Source organism: Heteronotia binoei, chromosome 10 (genome assembly GCF_032191835.1).
Source record: "Heteronotia binoei isolate CCM8104 ecotype False Entrance Well chromosome 10, APGP_CSIRO_Hbin_v1, whole genome shotgun sequence".
NCBI lineage: Eukaryota > Metazoa > Chordata > Lepidosauria > Squamata > Gekkonidae > Heteronotia > Heteronotia binoei.
In genome coordinates this window covers 104,397,000-104,417,456 of record NC_083232.1, presented here as the reverse complement: position 1 = coordinate 104,417,456, position 20,457 = coordinate 104,397,000, and the positions used below count along the sequence as shown (strand labels likewise).

At 44.5% G+C, this 20,457-nt stretch overlaps 1 protein-coding gene across 2 annotated transcripts in view; it reads left to right on the top strand.

The window, feature by feature from the left end:
* The first annotated feature begins 1,725 nt into the window (after positions 1-1,725).
* USO1 (USO1 vesicle transport factor) overlaps positions 1,726-20,457 on the top strand; it is a 128,435-nt gene continuing 109,703 nt past the window's right edge. For both annotated transcript variants that reach the window (XM_060247866.1, XM_060247865.1), the window contains exons 1-2: positions 1,726-1,873; positions 10,662-10,748. In XM_060247866.1, coding sequence (XP_060103849.1) covers positions 1,808-1,873; positions 10,662-10,748 — 153 coding nt within the window. In that variant the 5' untranslated portion in view covers positions 1,726-1,807. The remainder of the gene's footprint in view (positions 1,874-10,661; positions 10,749-20,457) is intronic.

The following is a 20,457-nucleotide window of genomic DNA, read 5'->3' as shown; positions in this document are numbered from 1 at the left end:
CCCGCTCGCTCTTGCAGCCTGAGTCCTGGCCTGGCCTGCCCCCTCCCCTTCTTATAGACGACCCCCTCACCTCACTCAGGACTGGAGGAGAGCTGAGCCGAGCAGGCTGCCGCCGCTGTGCGCTGCTGCCCGCTCGCTCTTGCAGCCTGACTCCTGGCCTGGCCTGCCCCCTCCCCTTCTCTGATTGACCTCAGAGGGGAGGGGGGAACAGAGCAGGCCGACGCCGCTGTGCGCTGCTGCTGCCTCTTCTCTTCAACTTGCTGCTACGAAGGCCCCGGACTTGCGGCCTTTGCGCCGTTTCCCCCCTTCCCGCCCTCCCGCTTCCGTTTTTTGGGACACCGGGGGAGGAGGGTGCAATCCCGGTTGTCCCCCGCCAGGGCGGGAGGGTTGGGACCCCTAGATGGTGTGGAATTGTTTTCTGTGGCCCCAAAAGGTAGGACCAGAACCAATGGGTTGAAATTAAATCAAAAGAGTTTCTGGCTCAACATTAGGAAGAACTTCCTGACTGTTAGAGAGATTCCTCAGTGGAACAGGCTTCCTCGGGAGGTGGTGGGCTCTCCTTCCTTGGAGGTTTTTAAACAGGCTGGATGGCCTTCTGACAGCAATGAAGATCCTGTGAATTTAGGGGGAGGTGTTTGTGAGTTTCCTGCATTGTGCAGGGGGTTGGACTAGATGATACTAGAGGTCCCTTCCAACTCTGATTCTATGTTCTTACACTGATCTGATGTTTGAATTTATGGTGGCTCATGGTAGATTCCATGTAAAATCATAAGGACCTCTATCTTTAAATGCATTCATGTTATGCACCATGGCAGTGCTGCAAAAACACTGGGGCTTTGCTCTAGGCCAGGGGTCCCCAACCGGTCTGTGAGTTGTATAATTAGCAACCAGGCTGCGAGTTGTATAATTATTTCATTATATATTATAATGTAGTAATAAGAAGACAATGACATTGGATTTATATCCTGCGCTCCACTCTGAATCTCAGAGTGGCTCACAATCTCCTTTCCCTTCCTCCCCTACAACAGACACCCTGTGAGGTGGGTGGGGCTGAGGGCTCTCCCAGAAGCTGCCCTTTCAAGGACAACTCCAGCGAGAGCTACGGCTGACCCAAGGCCATTCCAGCAGCTGTAAGTGGAGGAGGGGGGAAAGCTCGGTTATCCCAGATAAGAGTCCGACCACTTAACCAGGACACCAAACTAATAGAAACAAAGTGCACAGTTGCATCTTCTCGAGGCCCCCTCCCTCCTTCGGTCCATGGAAAAACCGTCTTCCACAGGCCTGGTCTCTGGTGCCAAAAAGCTTGGGGACCACTGCGCTAGGGGGTGCAGTGTCTTGCTATTGGAGCGGATTTTGGCGAAGCGCCTATCAAGATGCAGAGGGCGGAGTCCTTTTAAAGCAGGGTGGAGCAGCAGGCTCGTTTGCTTCTGCAGCTGTGGCGAACTCGGGCGGCCTGTGGGAGGTGCCCTGATTTCAACAAGGCCCCGAGAGCCGCCAGCGCCCTTTTCGGGGAGGGAAGCCGCCAGCAGCCCGGGCGGCGGAGGCTGCGGGGCCCCGGCGGCAGCACGGGCCGGGTCGCGCAGAGGCCGCGCCGCTTCCGGTCCGTGGAGGCAGCGGGCGGGGCGGCTTGGAGGGCTGGCCTGTCGATCACGCCTGTGGCCGCCCGTGGCCAATGAGCGGGCCGCTTGCTGCCCCCGCCCGCCCCCTCCTGGCGGAAGCGCCTTTGTGCCACGTCCTGGCGCAGGCGCGGTGCTGCTGACAGCGGCGAAGCGGCGGCGGCGGCGAAGGGAGCGGGGTCGGCGCCAAGATGAACTTCCTGCGGGGCGTCATGGGCGGGCAGAGCGCGGGCCCGCAGCCCTCCGGCGCCGAGACGGTCAGTGCAGTGGCTGGGCGCGCCGCCTCAGGCCTTGGCGCCTCAAGTCCCCCCGCTCGCCCTCCCCGGGCCGGGCCCAGCAGCAGCGCCGCCTCCGAGGCCGGGGGGGGGGACTCTGGGCGCTCAGGGAAGCTGCCCCCCCAGGGCCCGAGGCTGGGTCGGGGGGGGGGGAGGGACTGCGGGCCCTGCTGCTGCTGCTGCGCCTCCGGGAGACGCAGCGTCTAAACCAGGGGTGTGAAGCATGCAGTTCAGGGGCCCAATCAGGCTCCTATCAGCCCCCCCCCCCCAGCAACTGGCTGTCTTCTGCTGCCTTCTCCCTATATTTTGCTTCCTTCTGCTATGCAAGGCTTGCTCAGCTGCACAGGAGCTACAGAGCAAAACGTCTATATTCTCCATTGGTTGAGGCTCCTCAGGAAGGAAGAGAAGCCAACCTGACATGGCTCAGCCCAGACAAAGTCTCATTCATGTCAGATTTAGCCCTCATAACAAATGAGTTCGACATCCCTGGTCAAAACAGTCCTGGTTTCTTCAGAGAGGCAGGGGTGCGTTGTTCAGGAGGGAGGAATAGCTTGCTTTGCCAGGCTCTCTCAATCACACAGCAGAGCTACTGAGCCAAGCCACTCTTCCTTCTATTGGCTGAGGCTCCTCCTCCTAGTCCCCTGGGGAAGGAAGGAAAGAGCCAGAACTTCCTTTGCCCAGTTCCCTGAGTCCCACAGGAGAGATACAAAGAAAGCATCTTTAAAATCAATGAGTGCTAATGTTTTACGCATGTTTTGAGTTTTTAAAAATATATATATTTGTGTTTGTCTGTGTTCTTTATAAAATGTATATATCTGCTACCTAATCTGAAATAAGTACACACATGGCCCAGCCCAACCTGACATGGCTCAGCCCAAACAATGAGTTCGACACCCCTGGTCTAAACAGCCCTGGGTTCTGGGAGAGGCAGGGGTGCATTGTTCAGGGTAACCTGTAATTATGTTCTAATGGACTTGCTCAGGATGCCAAACAGTCTTTCTGAATACAGGTCATGTGCAGGTAGGCTTCCCACTGGTAGGGGCCATTGTCAACATTGATTCATTCCAGTGCACGCCCTTTCCCCACCCCCTGCCATTTACAGCCCCCAGTTGGTCGGTCTTTCTAGGAGCCCGGCAACTAGAAGGACGTGCTTCAGGGCATCTTTACAATGCTGAATCGATTCTAATTAAATCTGAATGATTTCAGGGTACTTAATGTACTTAAAAACATCTCTCTGCTGGACAAACTGTCATGGCTGTTGCATGGCAGTTTTTTCTTTCTTTCTATTTTTATGTGTGCATGTGTGTCTGCACCTGGAAGTCAGGTTGACCTCTAGTGACTGATCCCTGCTGGGGGCCCGGAGGATATTCAGGGAGGTGCTGAATAAGCCTGCCTCTGCCTCCTGAATGGGTATTTCAAGGGGAGTCTCCCATTCAAATACTAACCACAGTCGACCCTGCTTCATTTCTGAGATCTGATGAGATTGGGCTTGCCTGGGCTATCCAGGTCGGATTTGTTTGACTTTATTGTGCACCTGTGAAATAAAGATAGAATAATGCCACATAAAGGAGGATGAGGTGTTGCTATGAATTTTTTTCCTGCAAATGAGATTTCTCACACAGATTCTTCTAGTGCTTTTACTCATTTTACTTTTATTTTTTCATTTAACACTGTTTCCCACAATGGGGCCCCAAAGTAGCTTACATTATTTTTCTCTCTTCCATTGTATTCTCCCAACAACCCTGTGAGGTGGGTTTGGCTGAGACAATGTATGGTTTTCTCCCCAAGCTTCCAAGGCGGAGTGTGGAATGGAACCTGGTCTCCAGATCCTGCTCTGGCCCTGGCTGGTAAACACTCTACAAAGAACTGCAAAGGCAAAGGTTGCTGTTCTTAACTTATAGTTATGTTTTGTTCTTGTTCCCAGGCAGAACTGGCTGGAAATTATTTCAGCGCAGAAGTTGCAATAGAACAAACATGTATGACCTTTGGCCATATGAACTTAGCCCGAGAGGAATAATCAGCTTTTTATTCTGACTGTTCATCGGTTGGCTGTTTGCCACCTTTTTTTTTTGTTTAGTGTTAAACATTTGTCCACCCTTTCATATACTTTAAAGAGGTATATCTCAAATCTCCTGAGACCCAGAATCATCTTCAGAGGTGCTGTTTGTTTAATTGTATTTTATGGTTTTCGTTTGTAGCTTTTAATTGTTTTTAATTTTGTTGTTATCCGCCCTGAGCCCATTCACGGGAAAGGGCAAAATACAAATTAACAAACAAAAAAATGTAAGTGTGTTGGTCTTCAAGATGCCCCTGGACTCAGACCTTGTTCTGCAGCTTCCCACCTGAATCTGTATTCATACAGTATGCATGTGCTCTGGCTTATGAGAAAAAGCAAATTTCACACGCACATCCCTCCGCTGTCTGCTGCTCACCAAATTGTTTAAGTGTATAAAATGTATTTTCCAGTGAATGACTTGAAGATGTGAAACATTTCCTTCTGTCTTCTATGTGTCAACTGACCAAGTGTTAGAGGACAGTGGTTTATTTATTTATTATATTTGGCTTATAGCCCTCCCTCCCCTCCATAGCAGGTCTCAAGGTGGGTAACAACAGGTATTGATAACAGTATTACAGCAGTTTAAACCACGATCAATCAGATGGCAACTCATAGTTTGACACGAGTTAATGCATCTTCTTCTCAAAAAGATTGCACTTCAGGTGTGTCTGTAGGTATTCAGATGGTACCATAACAGACAAACAGGCAAGCAAAGAAACAGCAAGGCAGGGAAGGGGAGGGGAGGCCAATACAGATGGAATTGCCACCACCCCAACCATAGGTCTGGCAGAGCAGCTCTATTTCACAGACCCTGAAGAACTGCATTAGGTCCTGCAGGGCCCGGATCTCAATTAGAAGAGCGGTCCACCAGGCTGGAGCCACAGCCAAAAAGGCTCTGGCTGAAGCTAAGGTATCACCAGATGATTTCGATCCATTGAGTGAAGCACTCTTTGGGGAACATATCAGGGGAAACAGTCCCCCAAGATATGTTGGTCCCAGACTTCAAAGGGTATCAAAGTTTAAAACCAGCACCTTGAACTTGATCTGGTATTCCACCCAGAGCCAGTGCAGCTTGCGGAGCACTGGTTGGTTGTGTGCTCATGAAGGTGTTCCAGTAAGAAAACATGCCATCGCATGCGGGAGTTTCCTGGTCAAATGACAGTAGTTTCTTGTAAATTACAGTAGTGTAGCCTGAAGGTAATGATTACATGGATCACTGCAGCTAAACCAAGGAGAAAGGAAGGGAGCCAGTTGCCTGACCTGGCATAGATGGGAGAAAGCTGATATAACAGGCCCGTAGCCAGAAAATTTTAGACAGGGGAGCCCAAGGGATAAAATTTTAGGTGGGGGGGAGGGGGCTGTGGGGCACAAAATCACATAGGAAGAGAGCAGGGGCTGGGTGCATTATTTTCTCCAATCCCTGTGCGCGCCCCCCCCCCCCCCGTCCCTGTGCCCCGGGAGCAAATAATACTTCATCGTGCTGAATTCTATCCCCCAACATGTCCAGGGCACCCCAGTGTGGGCTTTCTACGTTATGCAGCCTCTCCCCTCCCGTCTGCTGGTTGCATCGGGTTTTGCTCTATCCCCCCTTTTTGGCGGCTGTTTGAGCCCTCCCACAGGAATCCCAGCAGTCTTTCACATCAAATCAATAGATCCTTCACCTTTTTCATTCCTCCTCTTTCCCCCACTGCCAGCACAACCCTTCAGCCTCAACTCTCACAACAACGTTCCCGGGACGGCTGCTGCTTGGCCAGGGCAAACTTGGGCCCTGTTGCTCCCAGCCGCCTCCTCCAAAGCTGCAAATCAGTGAGGTGAGAGGGAGGTGGAGCCCCCGTCGCTTCCCAGCTTGGCAACCCCCCAAGTTGACTGGTCCTCCCAGCTCCACCCTAGTTTGCCTGGCTTTGAGTGGGACGGTCGGCCCGGGGGCCCTCGCCTCCCACAGAGCTTGATTGGCAGCACCTGTAGGAGCTTCTGTCGGGCACAGGACGCCCCAGGGCAGCCCGCTTTCACTCCTCAAGGCTGCTGCTGCTGCCTGGGCTCGGGCTCACCACTACTCCAATGGAGGGGCCATACAGATAAAAGAGGGGGGGGGGGTGGATGGAGTGACCTCCCCCCCCATAGCTGCAGGCCTGCAGTACAGCAATATTTCTGGTCTGAATCTGGGTCTCCTTTGAAAGTGAGGCATCCAGAATCACACCCAGGCTCTTGACAGCCAGCATTCAAGTCAAGAGCCAGGAGTTGGATCTCCAGCCCAGACACAGAACCTCTGTCTTCAGTGGGTTTAATTTCAGCTGTGTTTTCGGCTGTGTTTTAACCAGCCAATTATAGCCTCCAAACCCTTGGCCAAAATATCTGGGGCAACATGCAGCTCGCCGTCCAACAGATACAGCTGATTGTCATCAGCATACTGAGGGCAACCCAGCCCGAAACTCTGGAACAGCTGGGTGAGGGGTGCATGTAGATGTTAAATAACAATGGAGAGAGAATTGCCCCTTGAGGGGCACCACACACCAAAGGGCAACGCGATGAGACCCTCTCCCCAGGCACCACACTCTGTCCCTGACCGTGGAGAAATGAAACTGCTCCAAAGCTGTCCCCCCTACCCCCCCATCAGCAAAGAAGTGAATCATCAGGTTGTAGTTGACTGTGCTGTCAGATCCATTCATAACAGCAGTGTTGACCCGCCTTGATCCAGAGGTCATTGAGAGTGATGAAAGCTGTCTCTGTCGCATAGCCAGTTTAGCATCTGCTTGGCATACGGATGCTCTCCATTGAGTGTCTTAAGTTTAAAGCAACCAGGTATTAGGCAGTGAGGAAGACCTCCACCTGAGACCCTGGAGATCTGCTGCTGCTCAGAGTAGACAGTAGTGACCTTGGTGGACTGATGATCTGCTCTGTATAAGGCAGTCTCATATGTGCTGCTGTGTTTGCTAATATGGAAGGGGAGCACTGTTTTCCTGTGGCTGGGCCCAGCTTTGAGCTGTATTCTGCCCTGAAGAGCCAGTTCTTTATGAAACAGGCTGTCTCTCCATTACAGTCTATAGGCTGTCATCTTTCTCCTGCCATGAACCTTTTAATTTCTCTCCCCCCTCCCCCAGTATTTTTGTGTACACACACCTGGAAGTCATGTCAGCCTCTGGTGACTGACCCCTACTTGGGGTCTGGAAGATATTCAGAGAGGTATTCAGAATCCTGCCCCTGCCTCCTGAATGGGTATTTTGAGGATTGTCTCCCATCCAAGTACTAAGCACAGCTGGCTTAGCTCCTGAGAGCTGATGAGACCGGGCTACCCAGGTCAGGGTGTGAACCTGTTGGTTTCTTTTAGCACATTTTTTCCAGATTTTTTTAAATTGGAATTCCCCACCACCACCACCAGAAAAAAAAGATAACACAAGTAGTGGTGCCTACCAAAAAAGAAACTGAAAAGGTTGAAAAGAACAAGAAGGGAAGAGGAGAAGAAGGTGAATCAGATAAGAAGAATTGATTTTGCCATGGAAGACAACCAAGGGGTGTTAGGTAGATCAGAGATGTAAGTGAGGAAAGGAAACCAAAGGGTTTCAAAGTTGGAATCAAAAGCACCAGTCTCTCTTTCATGAATGATGGAGGAAATTTTATCAAACAGGCAAAAATCACAAGCTTTAGACAACCAATCTGAAATGTTCAGATTTCCAAAAATGGGCTAAAACCACTTTAGCAGCAGAACAAAGAAGGGCAATAAGATATTTACGTATTGAGGGGAATTTTATGTCTCCCCAGTAATTTAAAAGCATAAGTTCAGGCAGTAGAGGTACAAGATAGGAAGTGATAGTGAAAATGTAGTGTTGTACAGTTTGCCAGAATTGAAAAACTTTTTGGCAAGACCACCAACAGTGTATGTATGTGCCTTTAGAACCACAGTGTTTCCAACAAAAAGAGTTTGAAGATGAGTGTGGCTAATTCTGCTAGGAGTAAGGTACCAACAAGAAATGCATTTGTAAAATTGAAGATGAATCAGTATTGTTTGGGAGCGGGATACATTGGAAGACCAATGAAGATCCTTATGCCACCGAGAGGTGTATGACGGCAGTTTGTCATTCTTTAAGGAGAGCAAGATTTTGTAGGCTTTTGAGAGCATGCCTTTGGAGGATGATCGAGATAAAAGGATTAAACATTCAAAATCTGTTAGTAGGTTTTCATGTATTGCAGAGAAGCTAATTAAGTGCTGCAGCTGGAAGTATTGAAGCCACAAGACTTGCATTCCTAGTTTGTATTCTAGATCTGATTTAGAAATTAAAGAGCCCCAAAGTGAGAGATCTTTGAGCCTAATTAGTCCTTTTTGCCTATATATTTTGTAGCCACCTAAAGGGTTTGATTTGTATAAGGTGAAAAGGAGTAGCCTTGGGTTTTTTAGCACATTTTTATTCCATGGTTTCTCCAAGAAGCTTAGTGTCGCATGCTTCGATCTGTTTTCTGTATTTATTAAAGTTATATTGGCTTATGTTTTTGGATGATAAAACTGTGGAAGTCAGGTCAAATGCTTACATTAGAATTAAAAACTGGGAAGGGGCCTCTGAGCTCTTGGCATGTAGGCAGATTTCATTCCACAGTGCAAATGGCAATTGTTGGGATTGACTAACTGACTGGACCAGGTGCTAATCAAATGGACTAGAAGACAGATCAATCTGATAAACCTGGTGAAATGGACCTTTTATTTTCTAGATGCTGAAAGATGTTTGACCATATGAGATGGGACTTTGTTGGAGAAACACTGAAGCATTTTGGCTTTAAAAATGAATAAATTTATTCACATCAGAAAATACAGGATTTCTTCTCAGAACATTTTCCTTCAAAATTCCAAGTATTTTGTGAAATGAGGCAGGGATTCCCTTTTGTCATCATTGTTACTCATTTCTGCTTAGAAGTATCAGCCATAGAAATAACACAAGAAGACTGAACTGTGTGTGTGTGTCAGAACTGACTTCGGGTGACTCCCAGCACGAGGCTTTCAGGACAAGTGAGGAGGAGAGGTGGTTTGCCCTGGCCTTCCTCTGCAGAGTCGTCCTTTAGTAAGCTGTCTTCCAAATACTGACCCGGCTGAGCTTCGGAGACCTGGCAAGCTTGAGCTGTGTCCCAATCTTGTCTTCCCTCAAAGGGCAGAAATAGAGACCAAATAATTTCTCTGTGCAAACACTGTATTCTTTGGGGCTTTTTTGTAGCAAAAGCCCAGCAGGAATTCATTTGCATATGAGGCCACACCCCCTGACACCAAGCCAGCCGGAATTGCGTTCCTGCTCAAAGAGCCCTGGGGGTCTTTTTTATTAAGGTCTTTAGGAAAAGTGGTGAGAGAATATAGAGATAAGTTTGCAACCTCTGGGCAATGTTGCCAGGAAACCATTTGGGTGAAGCAGGGGCATGCAGTCCTCCGTTACCTTTCCAGGTTATGAAAGGGGGGAATCACTAATAATGTGATCCAATAATGTTGATTCCTTCAGAATATTCCAACTAAGGGGAATGCAGTTTCCCTTTACAAAGTAGGGAGAAGAGAGGTCTGAGGGAGACTTAAGGCTACGAAAAATATGGATGTATAGAAAATTATCCTTAATGGGAATGACACATTTACTGTAGTGGTCACAGATGAGTAGTGCTGTAATGAGTGTCATTTGAGTCCAGTGGCAACATTAAGCCCAGCAAAGTTTAATTCAGATCTAAAGAAGTGTGCACGCCCTTGAAAGCTATACCCAGAAAAGTCATTCTCACTGACTAGAATATTTGCTTGCTGGAAATTTCTTGTTCTGTTTACGGATATTTTGAAATAGGAAAAGAGGTCTGTTTCCAGCTCTCTAGTGGACATTTAGTAGAGAAATGCATGGGCCTCTTTCCTAAGGATGTGTGAGCTCTCAGTATCCAAAACATCTCTCTCTCGCTCTCTCCCCTCATCACACCTTCAGTCTCCTTAGTTTAGATTTTAGTTTTAAGCCATCTAGTTGCAGTGATAAATGTTCAGTAATGCACTTTGCTTCAGAGGCTCTGTCTTTGAGACTCATGAGTCTGGGTTCGGCTTCATCCAGCTTAAGGCCTTTTAAGTCACTGCTGTATTAAGTTTAAAATAACAGGCTGCCTGTTCTTCTTTAATTTGTTTGGTATCGTTAATAATTTCTCTGAGCATGGGAAGTATGCTATCTAAGTCAGGATTGTTGGCTAGCCCAGAAACAGAGACCTTCTCCATTGCTGAGGGAACTGAAAGCCCTTTCTTGAGTCTTTTCCCTCAACTTGCCAGTTTTCTTTTTAAAAGAAACTCTCTGGACATATCACAGGCACAAAAGGGGGTTGACGGTGACAGTTCCCCTCAAAAAGACAAGGATTTCTTATTTAAAAGGGTGAGATGTCAAGTGATTCCCCCAAACTCCCTGGGAGCTTCACAGAGATGCAACGATTTCCATGGCAATCTCACAGTAATATTGATGATCCTTAAGGAATCAGTCACTTATTGAAAATAATTAAAATGTATAGTTTGCCTTTCCCACTGAGATTCTCAAGGTAGATTTTAAAAAGCACTTGATCAAACAGTTAAAGGAATTGGCTTTTGGCAGCTTAATGGGACTGATATGGCCACAGTTCTGTTGGACTTAACGGTAGCTAAGTTGAATGTCCCTTTGTTTGGTTTCAGAGGGAGAAATGTTACTCAATAACTGAAAGTTTTATTCTGCTTCTAATTTGGCTTCTGTGTTCTCCTAGATTCAGAAACTGTGCGACAGAGTCGCCTCCTCAACCTTGCTTGAAGATCGCAGGGATGCTGTGCGGGCACTTAAGTCGCTTTCAAAGGTCTGCTCTGTTTTTTGTCCTTTGTATGATGTTTCAATAGCAGATGTAAGAACAGAAGAGAAGCCATGTTGGATCAGGCCAATGGCCCATCCAGTCCAACACTCTGTCACACTGTGGCCAAAGAAACCAGGTGCCATCAGGAGGTCCCACCAGTGGGACCAGAACACTAGAAGCCCTCCCACTGTTGCCCCCCGCCCCACCCAGAACCAAGAATACAGAGCATCACTTGCCCCAGTATAGACTAGGACCATTTTCTGCTGTCTACAACAAATGCACCAACTGGATTCCAGTCTTGATATTGTTGACCTTGCTATGATCATGTATGCCACTGTAACCTAAAGATTAGGTTATTATAATGTGTTATCCATGGACCTGGCCTTGAAAACTGTTTGGAAGCTTCCGTTGGTACAGAATGGTGTATACCAATCATATCACAACTATACTTTGGCCTCTTCACTGATTACCTGTCTGTTCCTGGGTCCAATTCAAGGCTAAGGAAATTTTAAAGTGCTCCATGGCCCCTCAGATCTAAGGAATTCCTTTCCATGTATGATCCTGTGTGCTGACCAATGTCATTAGGCACCTCAGTTTTGGTTACTCTTTCTGTTCTGGGGGACTGCTCATCTGAAGTCCTTGCATGCTCATGTCCAGTGGCTGCTGTCAAGCATGCGGTTTCAATGATGAGTCGAAGTTGATACAAAACTATGTTTATTGATAAACCGATACTTTCAGTGTAACAGATTCTTGAGAGTAATGCTGCCAATACATTGATACAATACTTTTAAGGCTTACTTCAAAAGGATTCCAAAGGGTGGGGGCGAGGGGTAGCTCTCACACATAAACTATCATAAATGTCTACATTCTCATAGTGTTATCACGACTCTGTCCTTGCTTTCCCCAGATGTGTCGCACTCACTACCAGGAATGTATGGGAAGGTGCTGATTACTTCTTCTCAAGTTAGTTTAGTTTCTCTCTACTTCTACTTTGCAAGCAATAAAGCAAGAAGGAGGAGGGGAAAGAATAACAAAGCTAGCAAAGCTTGGTCCTCCATGATACTTCACAGGCCAGTGTTATGAAGGACCCTATAACAATCAATTATCAATGGAATTTCACCATACTTGACATACTGCCCCCCTTAACATCAGCGTCGGGGTTTCTGAGGGAGTGCTTTATAAAACTTGTTTATCAAATCAGGGGCTAAAACATCTTGTTCTGCTACCCATTCATTTTCGCTGGTCGGGAAATGTTTCCATTTAATCAAATAATACAACACTCCTCATTTTATTTTAGCATCTAAAATTTCTTGCACTTCATGATGACTCTGATTCCTAATCTGGATAGGTTGTGGAGCTGGCGGTCGAGGGTGCCAAGGAGTACCACCCGGGTCTCTTCACAAAAGACTGCAATGAAAGACAGGGTGTATTTTACTAAACATCTTGGGCAACTCCAATTCTACTGTCACTTTATTGATTACCCTCTTGATCTTAAAAGGACCCAAAAATCTATAAGCCAGCCTCTTTGAAGGCTGATTCAGTGGAAGGTTTTTTTTTTCCATTTTAATTTTTTTATTGATTTTTTTATGTTAAACAACAAACAAACATCCATCTTTTCACACATTAGAATAGTGCAAAAAATTATAGCCATTTCCTCTTTACAAACATAAAAGAAATATAAACAACTTGCAAACAACTAACTTAAGAAAGATCAGTGTCTTACAGGATACATATCGCAGTTATCCCACAGCAAGTGGAAAAAAGCTTTTACTATACAAAGAATTATCCCTTCCTTAGCTCCAAGGCTAAGTCTTACATGAAATTCCATTGTAGAGTTAATAGATCATAATATTCAAGTATTTAGAAGGTATTTTCCCAACAATCATCTCATTATTATTTATATACTCAAGGAAGAGGAACCACTTCTCAAGGAACCAATTTCCAGCTTTAACATTTTCTTGCAACAATATATTAGTAGCTAACTTATCCTGAATTAATATATCCCAGACTTTGTCGAACCAACAATTTAACTTAGGCACATTCAGTTTTTTCCAGCAACTGGCAATAACTATTTTTCCTGCTAACAATAACAGGGATAATAGCTCTTTCTTCAAAACAGACCAATCAGCATTTGTCCACAAATTTAATAAAACCAAGTCAAGTGTAGATGGAATTGTAATCCCAGTTATTTCTGTTATTTTTTCCAGCACTTCTTTCCAGAAAACATTGATCTCTGGGCACTCCCACCAGCAATGAATGAACATGCCCAATTGGCCACAACCCTTCCAGCAATTTGGATTTTCTTTCGCTTTTCCTTTAAAAAGCCTATAGGGAGTCAAATACCACCTTGCGAAGATTTTGTAGTTTTGCAATCGAAAATAATAAGATTTGGAGTTAAATAAAGGTGATTCCCAAATTTGTTCCCATTGGTCCTCATTTATTACAGTGTGGCAATCTTTCTGCCAAGCAGATTGCTGAGTTGATTTACTTGACCACACTGATTGATTTAAAAGGGTATAGATAATGGAGATTACCCCCCTAACCGAAGTACTGCCTTTGTGAAATAATTTTTCCAGAGGACTGAGAGCTCTATTAGCCATGACAATTGGTACAATTTGACGCAGAGTGTGGTGTATTTGAGTATATTGGTACCAAGGGATAGAAATTTTGAATTTGTGTTCCAACTGACCATGGGTACTCAGTTTGCCATTGGTTGTGACATCTATCAGTCTGAAAATATTATTATCCCTCCACACCTTGAAGTGATTTATGTTCTGACCTGGGGAAAACCAGGATTGGCCCAGAAATGCCATCAGTGGTGAGGATGCAGGAGAGAGGGTATTTCTCCATTGATCCCATAGTTGTAGTGTGTGTTTAAGAAACGGATTAGACAAAACATACTCCCTTCTGTCAGATTTAGAATTCCAAATAAATTCCTGTAATAGTACATTAGGTAGAGTATTTTTTCAATTTGTACCCAGGCTGGAGTTTCATAAGGGGAAGCGTATAATACAATATGACTTAATTGTGCTGCTATAAAATATTTGTCAATCAAAGGGATGGACAAACCTCCCATTTTCCGAGGTTTCGCTAGCAATGAAAAAGCAATTCTTGGTCTACGTTTATTCTATAAAAAGGAAGTCCAGAGTGATTGCCAATTTGTGAGGCCTTTTTTTGGGATAGGTATTGGGAGATTTTGAAACAAAAAAAGAAGACGAAGTAATAAGATTTAATAAGATCTATTTTCTCTAGAATAGAGAAGTACATCTTAGACCACTCCCCTAGTGTCTGAGTCATAGCTTTATATAATGGTCCGTAATTAACCTTATATAAGTCTGATAGATTCAGTGGAAATAATATGCCTAGATGTCTCCACGTTTTTTCAACCCATTTAAAAGGTAATACAGACTTAATAGTCTCTTGCAACTTCTGTGGAATATTGATCGGGTATATTTCTGATTTATTAAAGTTGATGGAAAAGCCTGAGTATTTACTGAATTCATCTATTTTGCCTTTAAGAGACATTAATGAATATAAAGGGTTACTAAGATAAAACACCATATCATCGGCAAATAAACTGGCTTTATAAACAACGTTATTGATTGAGATACCCGAGATTTCTGATGCATTCCTGATTGCATAGGCAAAGGGTTCAATTGTTAGGGCAAATAATAGAGGGGATAAAGGACAGCCCTGACGGGTACCTCTACCAAGATGTAATTCATCTGATCTATAAAAATTAGTATTAATTTGTGTAGAAGGGGAGCTATAAATGGCAAAGACAGACTTCAAAAAAGTCCAAATTTCATAAACCTGAGTAGAGTTTTTAAGTAATTTACTTCCACCTTGTCAAACGCTTTTTCCGCATCCAGAGATAAGATTAAAGATAGTACTTTTGAAGATTTTGCTAGGTGGATCAAATTAAGTGATTTTCGGATATTGTCTGTAATAGTACGACCTGGCATGAAGCCGGCCTGGTCTGGATATATATAATGTGTAATAATCTGTTTCAGTCGCTCTGCAAGTAAAGAAGAAAAAATTTTAAAATCATGATTCAAAATCGAAATAGAGCGGTAGGGGGCGGGATTAAATTTGTCTTTTCCTTGTTTATAAATTACTATCATTCGTGATTCCAACCAGGTTGGGGGGAGGTACCCCTCTTCCATGACCAAATTACAGGTGTCTAATAACGTTGTTAACAAAGAGGATTTAAAGTGTCTATAAAATTCGATCTGGAATCCATCCCTTCCCATAGCCTTATTCTTGATTTTTGAAATCACTGATATTAACTCAGTCAAGTTAAAAGGTCTGTCCAAAAAAGATGCATGCTCTTCCGAAAGGAATGCTTTGAAATCAGTGGAATTTAAATAGTTTTCAATTTGGTGTGGGTCTGGATTATTAGATTCATAAAGTTTTTTATAGAAATTAAAAAAGGTTTCAGAGATCTTTTTAGAAGATGAATGTACAACTCCCTGAGATGTTCTAATTGCATGTACCATATTTTGGAGTCTTTTCTGATTTGTGCGATATTTCAAAAGTCTAATTGATTTAGAGGTTTTAGTTACATATCTTTGTTTGAGATATAAAAGGTTTTTTTTGAATAGCAGAAAATTCTAACAATTCTAGTTGTTTTCTGACCTGATTTAATTTCCTCAGAGTTTTTTTACCACCGTACTTAGAATGTTTGGCCTGTAAGAAGGCAATACGGTTGTTTAAGTCCTCTATAGATTTCCTTTTGGCTTTATTACTGGCCGAAGCAATAGAGATGAGATTGCCCCGCATCACCGCTTTGAAGGCATCCCATACATAAGCCTGTGATACCCCACATTGGGCATTTAAAGAAAAATAAGATTGGATTTGTTCTTCTAACTTTTTGCTTATTACCTCACTTGAGAGTAGTAGTTTGTTAAGGGACTAATTCGGGCCTTTTTGGGCTGCTGAGCAAGCAAGTCACATTGTACCAAGGAATGATCTGAAATACTACGTACCTCAATTGTAGCATTTTCAATCAAATTGATCAATGATGGAGAAACTAATAAATAATCGATTCAAGAATAAGAATTATGGACAGTAGGAAAAAAGGTATAATCTTTGCTTTTAGGATTCAAAGTTCTCCACATGTCAACCAAATTACAAGAGTTGAAAATTGAATCTAGTTCTGTCAGAGACGATGAGCTTCCTTTTGGTATATTAGTGTGTTTTGATTTATCCAGCATCATATCTGCCACAAAATTTAGGTCCCCTCCCACAAGAACATTGCCCTGCTGGAAAGATTGCAGTTCCATGAAAGTTTCCCTAAGAAAATTTAGTTGTCCACTATTAGGTGCATATATTGAGGCAATAGTGGTACTGATTCCATCAAGCTCTCCTTTTACAAATAAATATCTGCCCTTGGGGTCTTTTTTAGTTTGCTGACAGACAAAGGGAGTATGCTTTGAGATCAAAATGGCTACCCCCCTAGCTTTGGAGGAACCAGAGGCTTGAAACGATTGGGAGAACCAACGAGATTTAAGTATGTTAGGGAGTGTAGCCTTTAAATGCGTTTCCTGAAGACACACTATATTGAGTTTACCATTTTCAAGATAGTTAGCAATCCTACGTTTGATAGGGTTTTTAAAACTTCTACAATTCCACGAGGCAAACTTTAGATTGCGTGACATAGTGTTATTGGTGCTACTTTAGAGGTTTAGAAAGAGCTATGACACTGGACAAACAATTTGATTTCCAATTTTTATCCCATTTCACTTTTCAGTTACCAACACTTAAAACCAGTGATGGTTTTAAAACCAAAATTAAATAAAATACCTAGTACAAACAACCCCAAATTGGGGAACCAGTTTCACCAGTCCTCCTATCCCTAAGAGGAAAAGGGAGAAATACACTTGGTACTCCCTTGTAGTAAAACTTAACACTCCTTAAGAACATAAGAACAAAAGAGAAGCCATCTTAGATCAGGCCAATGGCCCATCCAGTCCAACACTCTGTGTCACACAGTGGCAAAAAATTTATATATATATATATATATATATATATATATATATATATATATATATACACACACACACACACACAAACACAAACACAGAGAGACACTGTGGCTAATAGCCACTGAAGGACCTCTACTCCATATTTTTATCTAAACCCCTCTTGAAGGTGGCTATGCTTGTGGCCGCCGCCACCTCCTGTGGCAGTGAATTCCACTTCTTAATCACCCTTTAGGTGAAGAAGTACTTCCTTTTATCCTTTAACCTGTCTGCTCAGCAATTTCATCGAATGCCCACGAGTTCTTGTATTGTGAGAAAGGGAGAAAAGTACCTCTTTCTCTACTTTCTCCATCCCATGCATTATCTTGTAAACCTCTATCATGTCACCCCGCAGTCGACGTTTCTCCAAAGCTAAAGAGTCCCAAGCGTTTCAACCTTTCTTCATAAGGAAAGTGTTCCAGCCCTTTAATCATTCTAGTTGCCCTTTTCTGGACTTTCTCCAATGCTATAATATCCTTTTTGAGGTGGGGCGACCAGAACTGCACACAGTACTCCAAATGAGACCGCACCATCGATTTATACAGGGGCATTATGATACTGGCTGATTTGTTTTCAATTCCCTTCCTAATAATTCCCAGCATGGCGTTGGCCTTTTTTATTGCAAACGCACACTGTCTTGACATTTTTAGTGAGTTATCTACCACGACCCCAAGATCTCTCGCTTGGTCAGTCTCTGTCAGTTCACACCCCATCAACTTGTATTTGTAGCTGGGATTCTTGGCCCCAATGTGCATTACTTTGCACTTGGCAACATTGAACCGCATCTGCCACGTTGACACTCACTCACCCAGCCTCAACAGATCCCTTTGGAGTTCTTCACAATCCTCTCTGGTTCTCACCACCCTGAACAATTTAGTGTCATCCGCAAACTTGGCCACTTCCCTGCTCACTCCCAACTCTAAATCATTTATGAACAAGTTAAAGAGCATGGGACCCAGTACCGAGCCCTGCGGCACCCCACTGCTTACCGTCCTCCACTGCAAAGACTGCCCATTTATACTCACTCTCTGCTTCCTATTACTCAGCCAGTTTTTGATCCACAAGAGGACCTGTACTTTTACTCCATGACTCTCAAGCTTTCTAAGGAGCCTTTGATGAGGAACTTTATCAAAAGCTTTCTGGAAATCAAGGTAAACAACATCTATCGGGTCTCCTTTGTCCACATGCTTGTTTACCCCCTCAAAGAAATGTAACAGGTTAGTGAGGCAAGATCTTCCCTTACAGAACCCATGCTGAGTCTTCCTAAATAACCCGTGTTCATCAATGTGCCTACTCATTCTGTCCTTGATAATGGTTTCTACCAACTTTCCCAGTATTGAAGTCAGACTGACTGGCCTGTAGTTTCCCGGATCTCCTTTGGAACCCTTTTTAAAGATGGGGGTGACATTTGCTACCTTCCAGTCCTCAGGAACGGAAGCAGATTTCAATGAAAGATTACAGATTTTTGTTAGAAGATCCACAAGTTCAACTTTGAGTTCTTTCAGAACTCTCGGATGTATGCCATCCGGACCCGGTGACTTATTAGTTTTTAATTCATCTATCAGTTGTAGGACCTCCTCTTTTGTCACCTCAATCTGACTCAGGTCTTTCAACACCCCTTCCAAAATTAGTGGTTCTGGGGCGGGCAAAAAGTTCTCATCTTCCACAGTGAAGACGGAGGCAAAAAACTCATTCAGCTTCTTAGCCATTTCCCTATCCTCCTTCAGTAATCCTTTTACCCCATGGTCATCCAAGGGCCCCACTGCCTCGCTGGCTGGTTTCCTACTTCTAATATATTTGAAGAAATTTTTATTGTTGGTCTTTATGTTTTTTGCAATATGCTCCTCATAGTCCCTTTTTGCCTGCCTGATCACAGTCTTGCATTTGATTTGCCACAGCCTGTGTTCCCTTTTACTAATCTCACTTGGACTGGTTTTCCACCGCTTAAAGGAGTGCTTCTTACCTTTTACAGCTTCCATTACTTTGTTAACCATGCAGGCCTTTTCTTATGCCTGTTTGTGCCTTTCCTAACTTGTGGTATGTATTTTATCTGAGCTTCTAGGATTATAGTTTTAAATAGTCTCCAAGCTTCCCCAAGGGTTTTGACCATATTTACCTTTCCTTTCAGTTTCCTCCTCACATGCCTCCTCATCTCAGTGTATTTACCCCTTTTAAAGTTAAACGTGGTTGCGCCGGTCTTTTTGGGCAACTCCCTATTTATACAAACGGTGAAATCAATAACATTATGGTCACTGCTCCCAAGCGGTGCAATCACTTTTACATCTCTCACCAAGTCTTGGGCATTACTTAGGCCCAAATCCAGGATCGCCCCACCCCTGGTAGGTTCTGAGACCATCTGCTCCATAGCACAGTCATTGAGAGCATCAAGAAACTCAATCTCTTTCTCTCGACCAGAACACATATTGCCCAATCGATCTGCGGGTAGTTAAAATCACCTATGACAACACAGTTTTTACGTTTAGCCACTATCTTTAAGCCTTCCATCATATTATAATCGTCCTCTCTCTTTTGATTTGGTGGGCGATAACAAACTCCCATAGTTAACCCAAAGCATTTCTAAAAGTGAATCTAATTCTCCGACCGCAGTCTTACTTGACCGTATATCCTCTCTGACATACAGAGCCACCCCACCTCCAACCCTTCCCTCCCTATCCTTCCGATATAACTTAAATCCAGGAATCACCGTGTCCCACTGATTCTCCTCATTCCACCAAGTTTCTGAAATTCCCACAATGTCTATGTTTTCTCCCAACATTAAACATTCCAATTCACCAATTTTACTTCGAACACTTCTAGCATTTGCATACAAACATCTATAATTTCCCAGACAAGCTAGGCCCGCCACCTTCCTCCTGCTGCCTCGAGACTCTGGCAGACAGTCCATACTGTTTGTCACCATCACAGTGGACAACTCTGGTCTGTTACCCGGTAGAAAAATAGCAGCCAACCCTTCATCTCTTTGAGACGAGTCCTCCCAAACCAGAGACATTTCATCTCCTGTCGGCTTTCCCCCAAGATTTAGTTTAAAAACTGCTCTGCCACCTTTTTGTTTTTAAGCTCCAGCAGCCTGGTTCCATCCGGGGACAAGTGGAGACCGTCTCTTTTGTACAGCTCTCATTTGTTCCAGAAAGCATCCCAGTGCCTAACAAACTTAAACCCTTCCTCCTTACACCATCGTCTCAGCCATACATTGAGACTTCTAATTTGTGCCTGTCTCTCCTGCCCTGCACATGGAACAGGTAGCACTTCTGAGAAGGCTACCTTGGAGGTCCTGGCCTTAAGTCTCCTGCCTAGCAGCCTAAATTTTTCCTCCAGGACCTCACGACTGCATTTCCCCACATCGTTGGTGCCAACATGCACCACGACCACTGGCTCCTCCCCAGCACTGTCTATCAACCTATCTACTACACATGTAATGTCCGCTACCTTCGCACCAGGCAGGCAAGTCACCATACGGTCAGTATGCGGTTTCGCCACCCAGCTGTCTACTTGCCTAAGGATCGGATCACCAACTACCAACCCCCCCCCTCTCCCCCTGCCCAGGGATGGTTCCTTGGTACAAAAGGATTCCCGCTCACCAACAGAAGAAGAGGTCCCTTCTGAGGGCGCATTCCCCTTATTCTCAGCACGGTGCCCTGTTCCCTCTCGACCCTCATGCTCTCTGGCAGTGC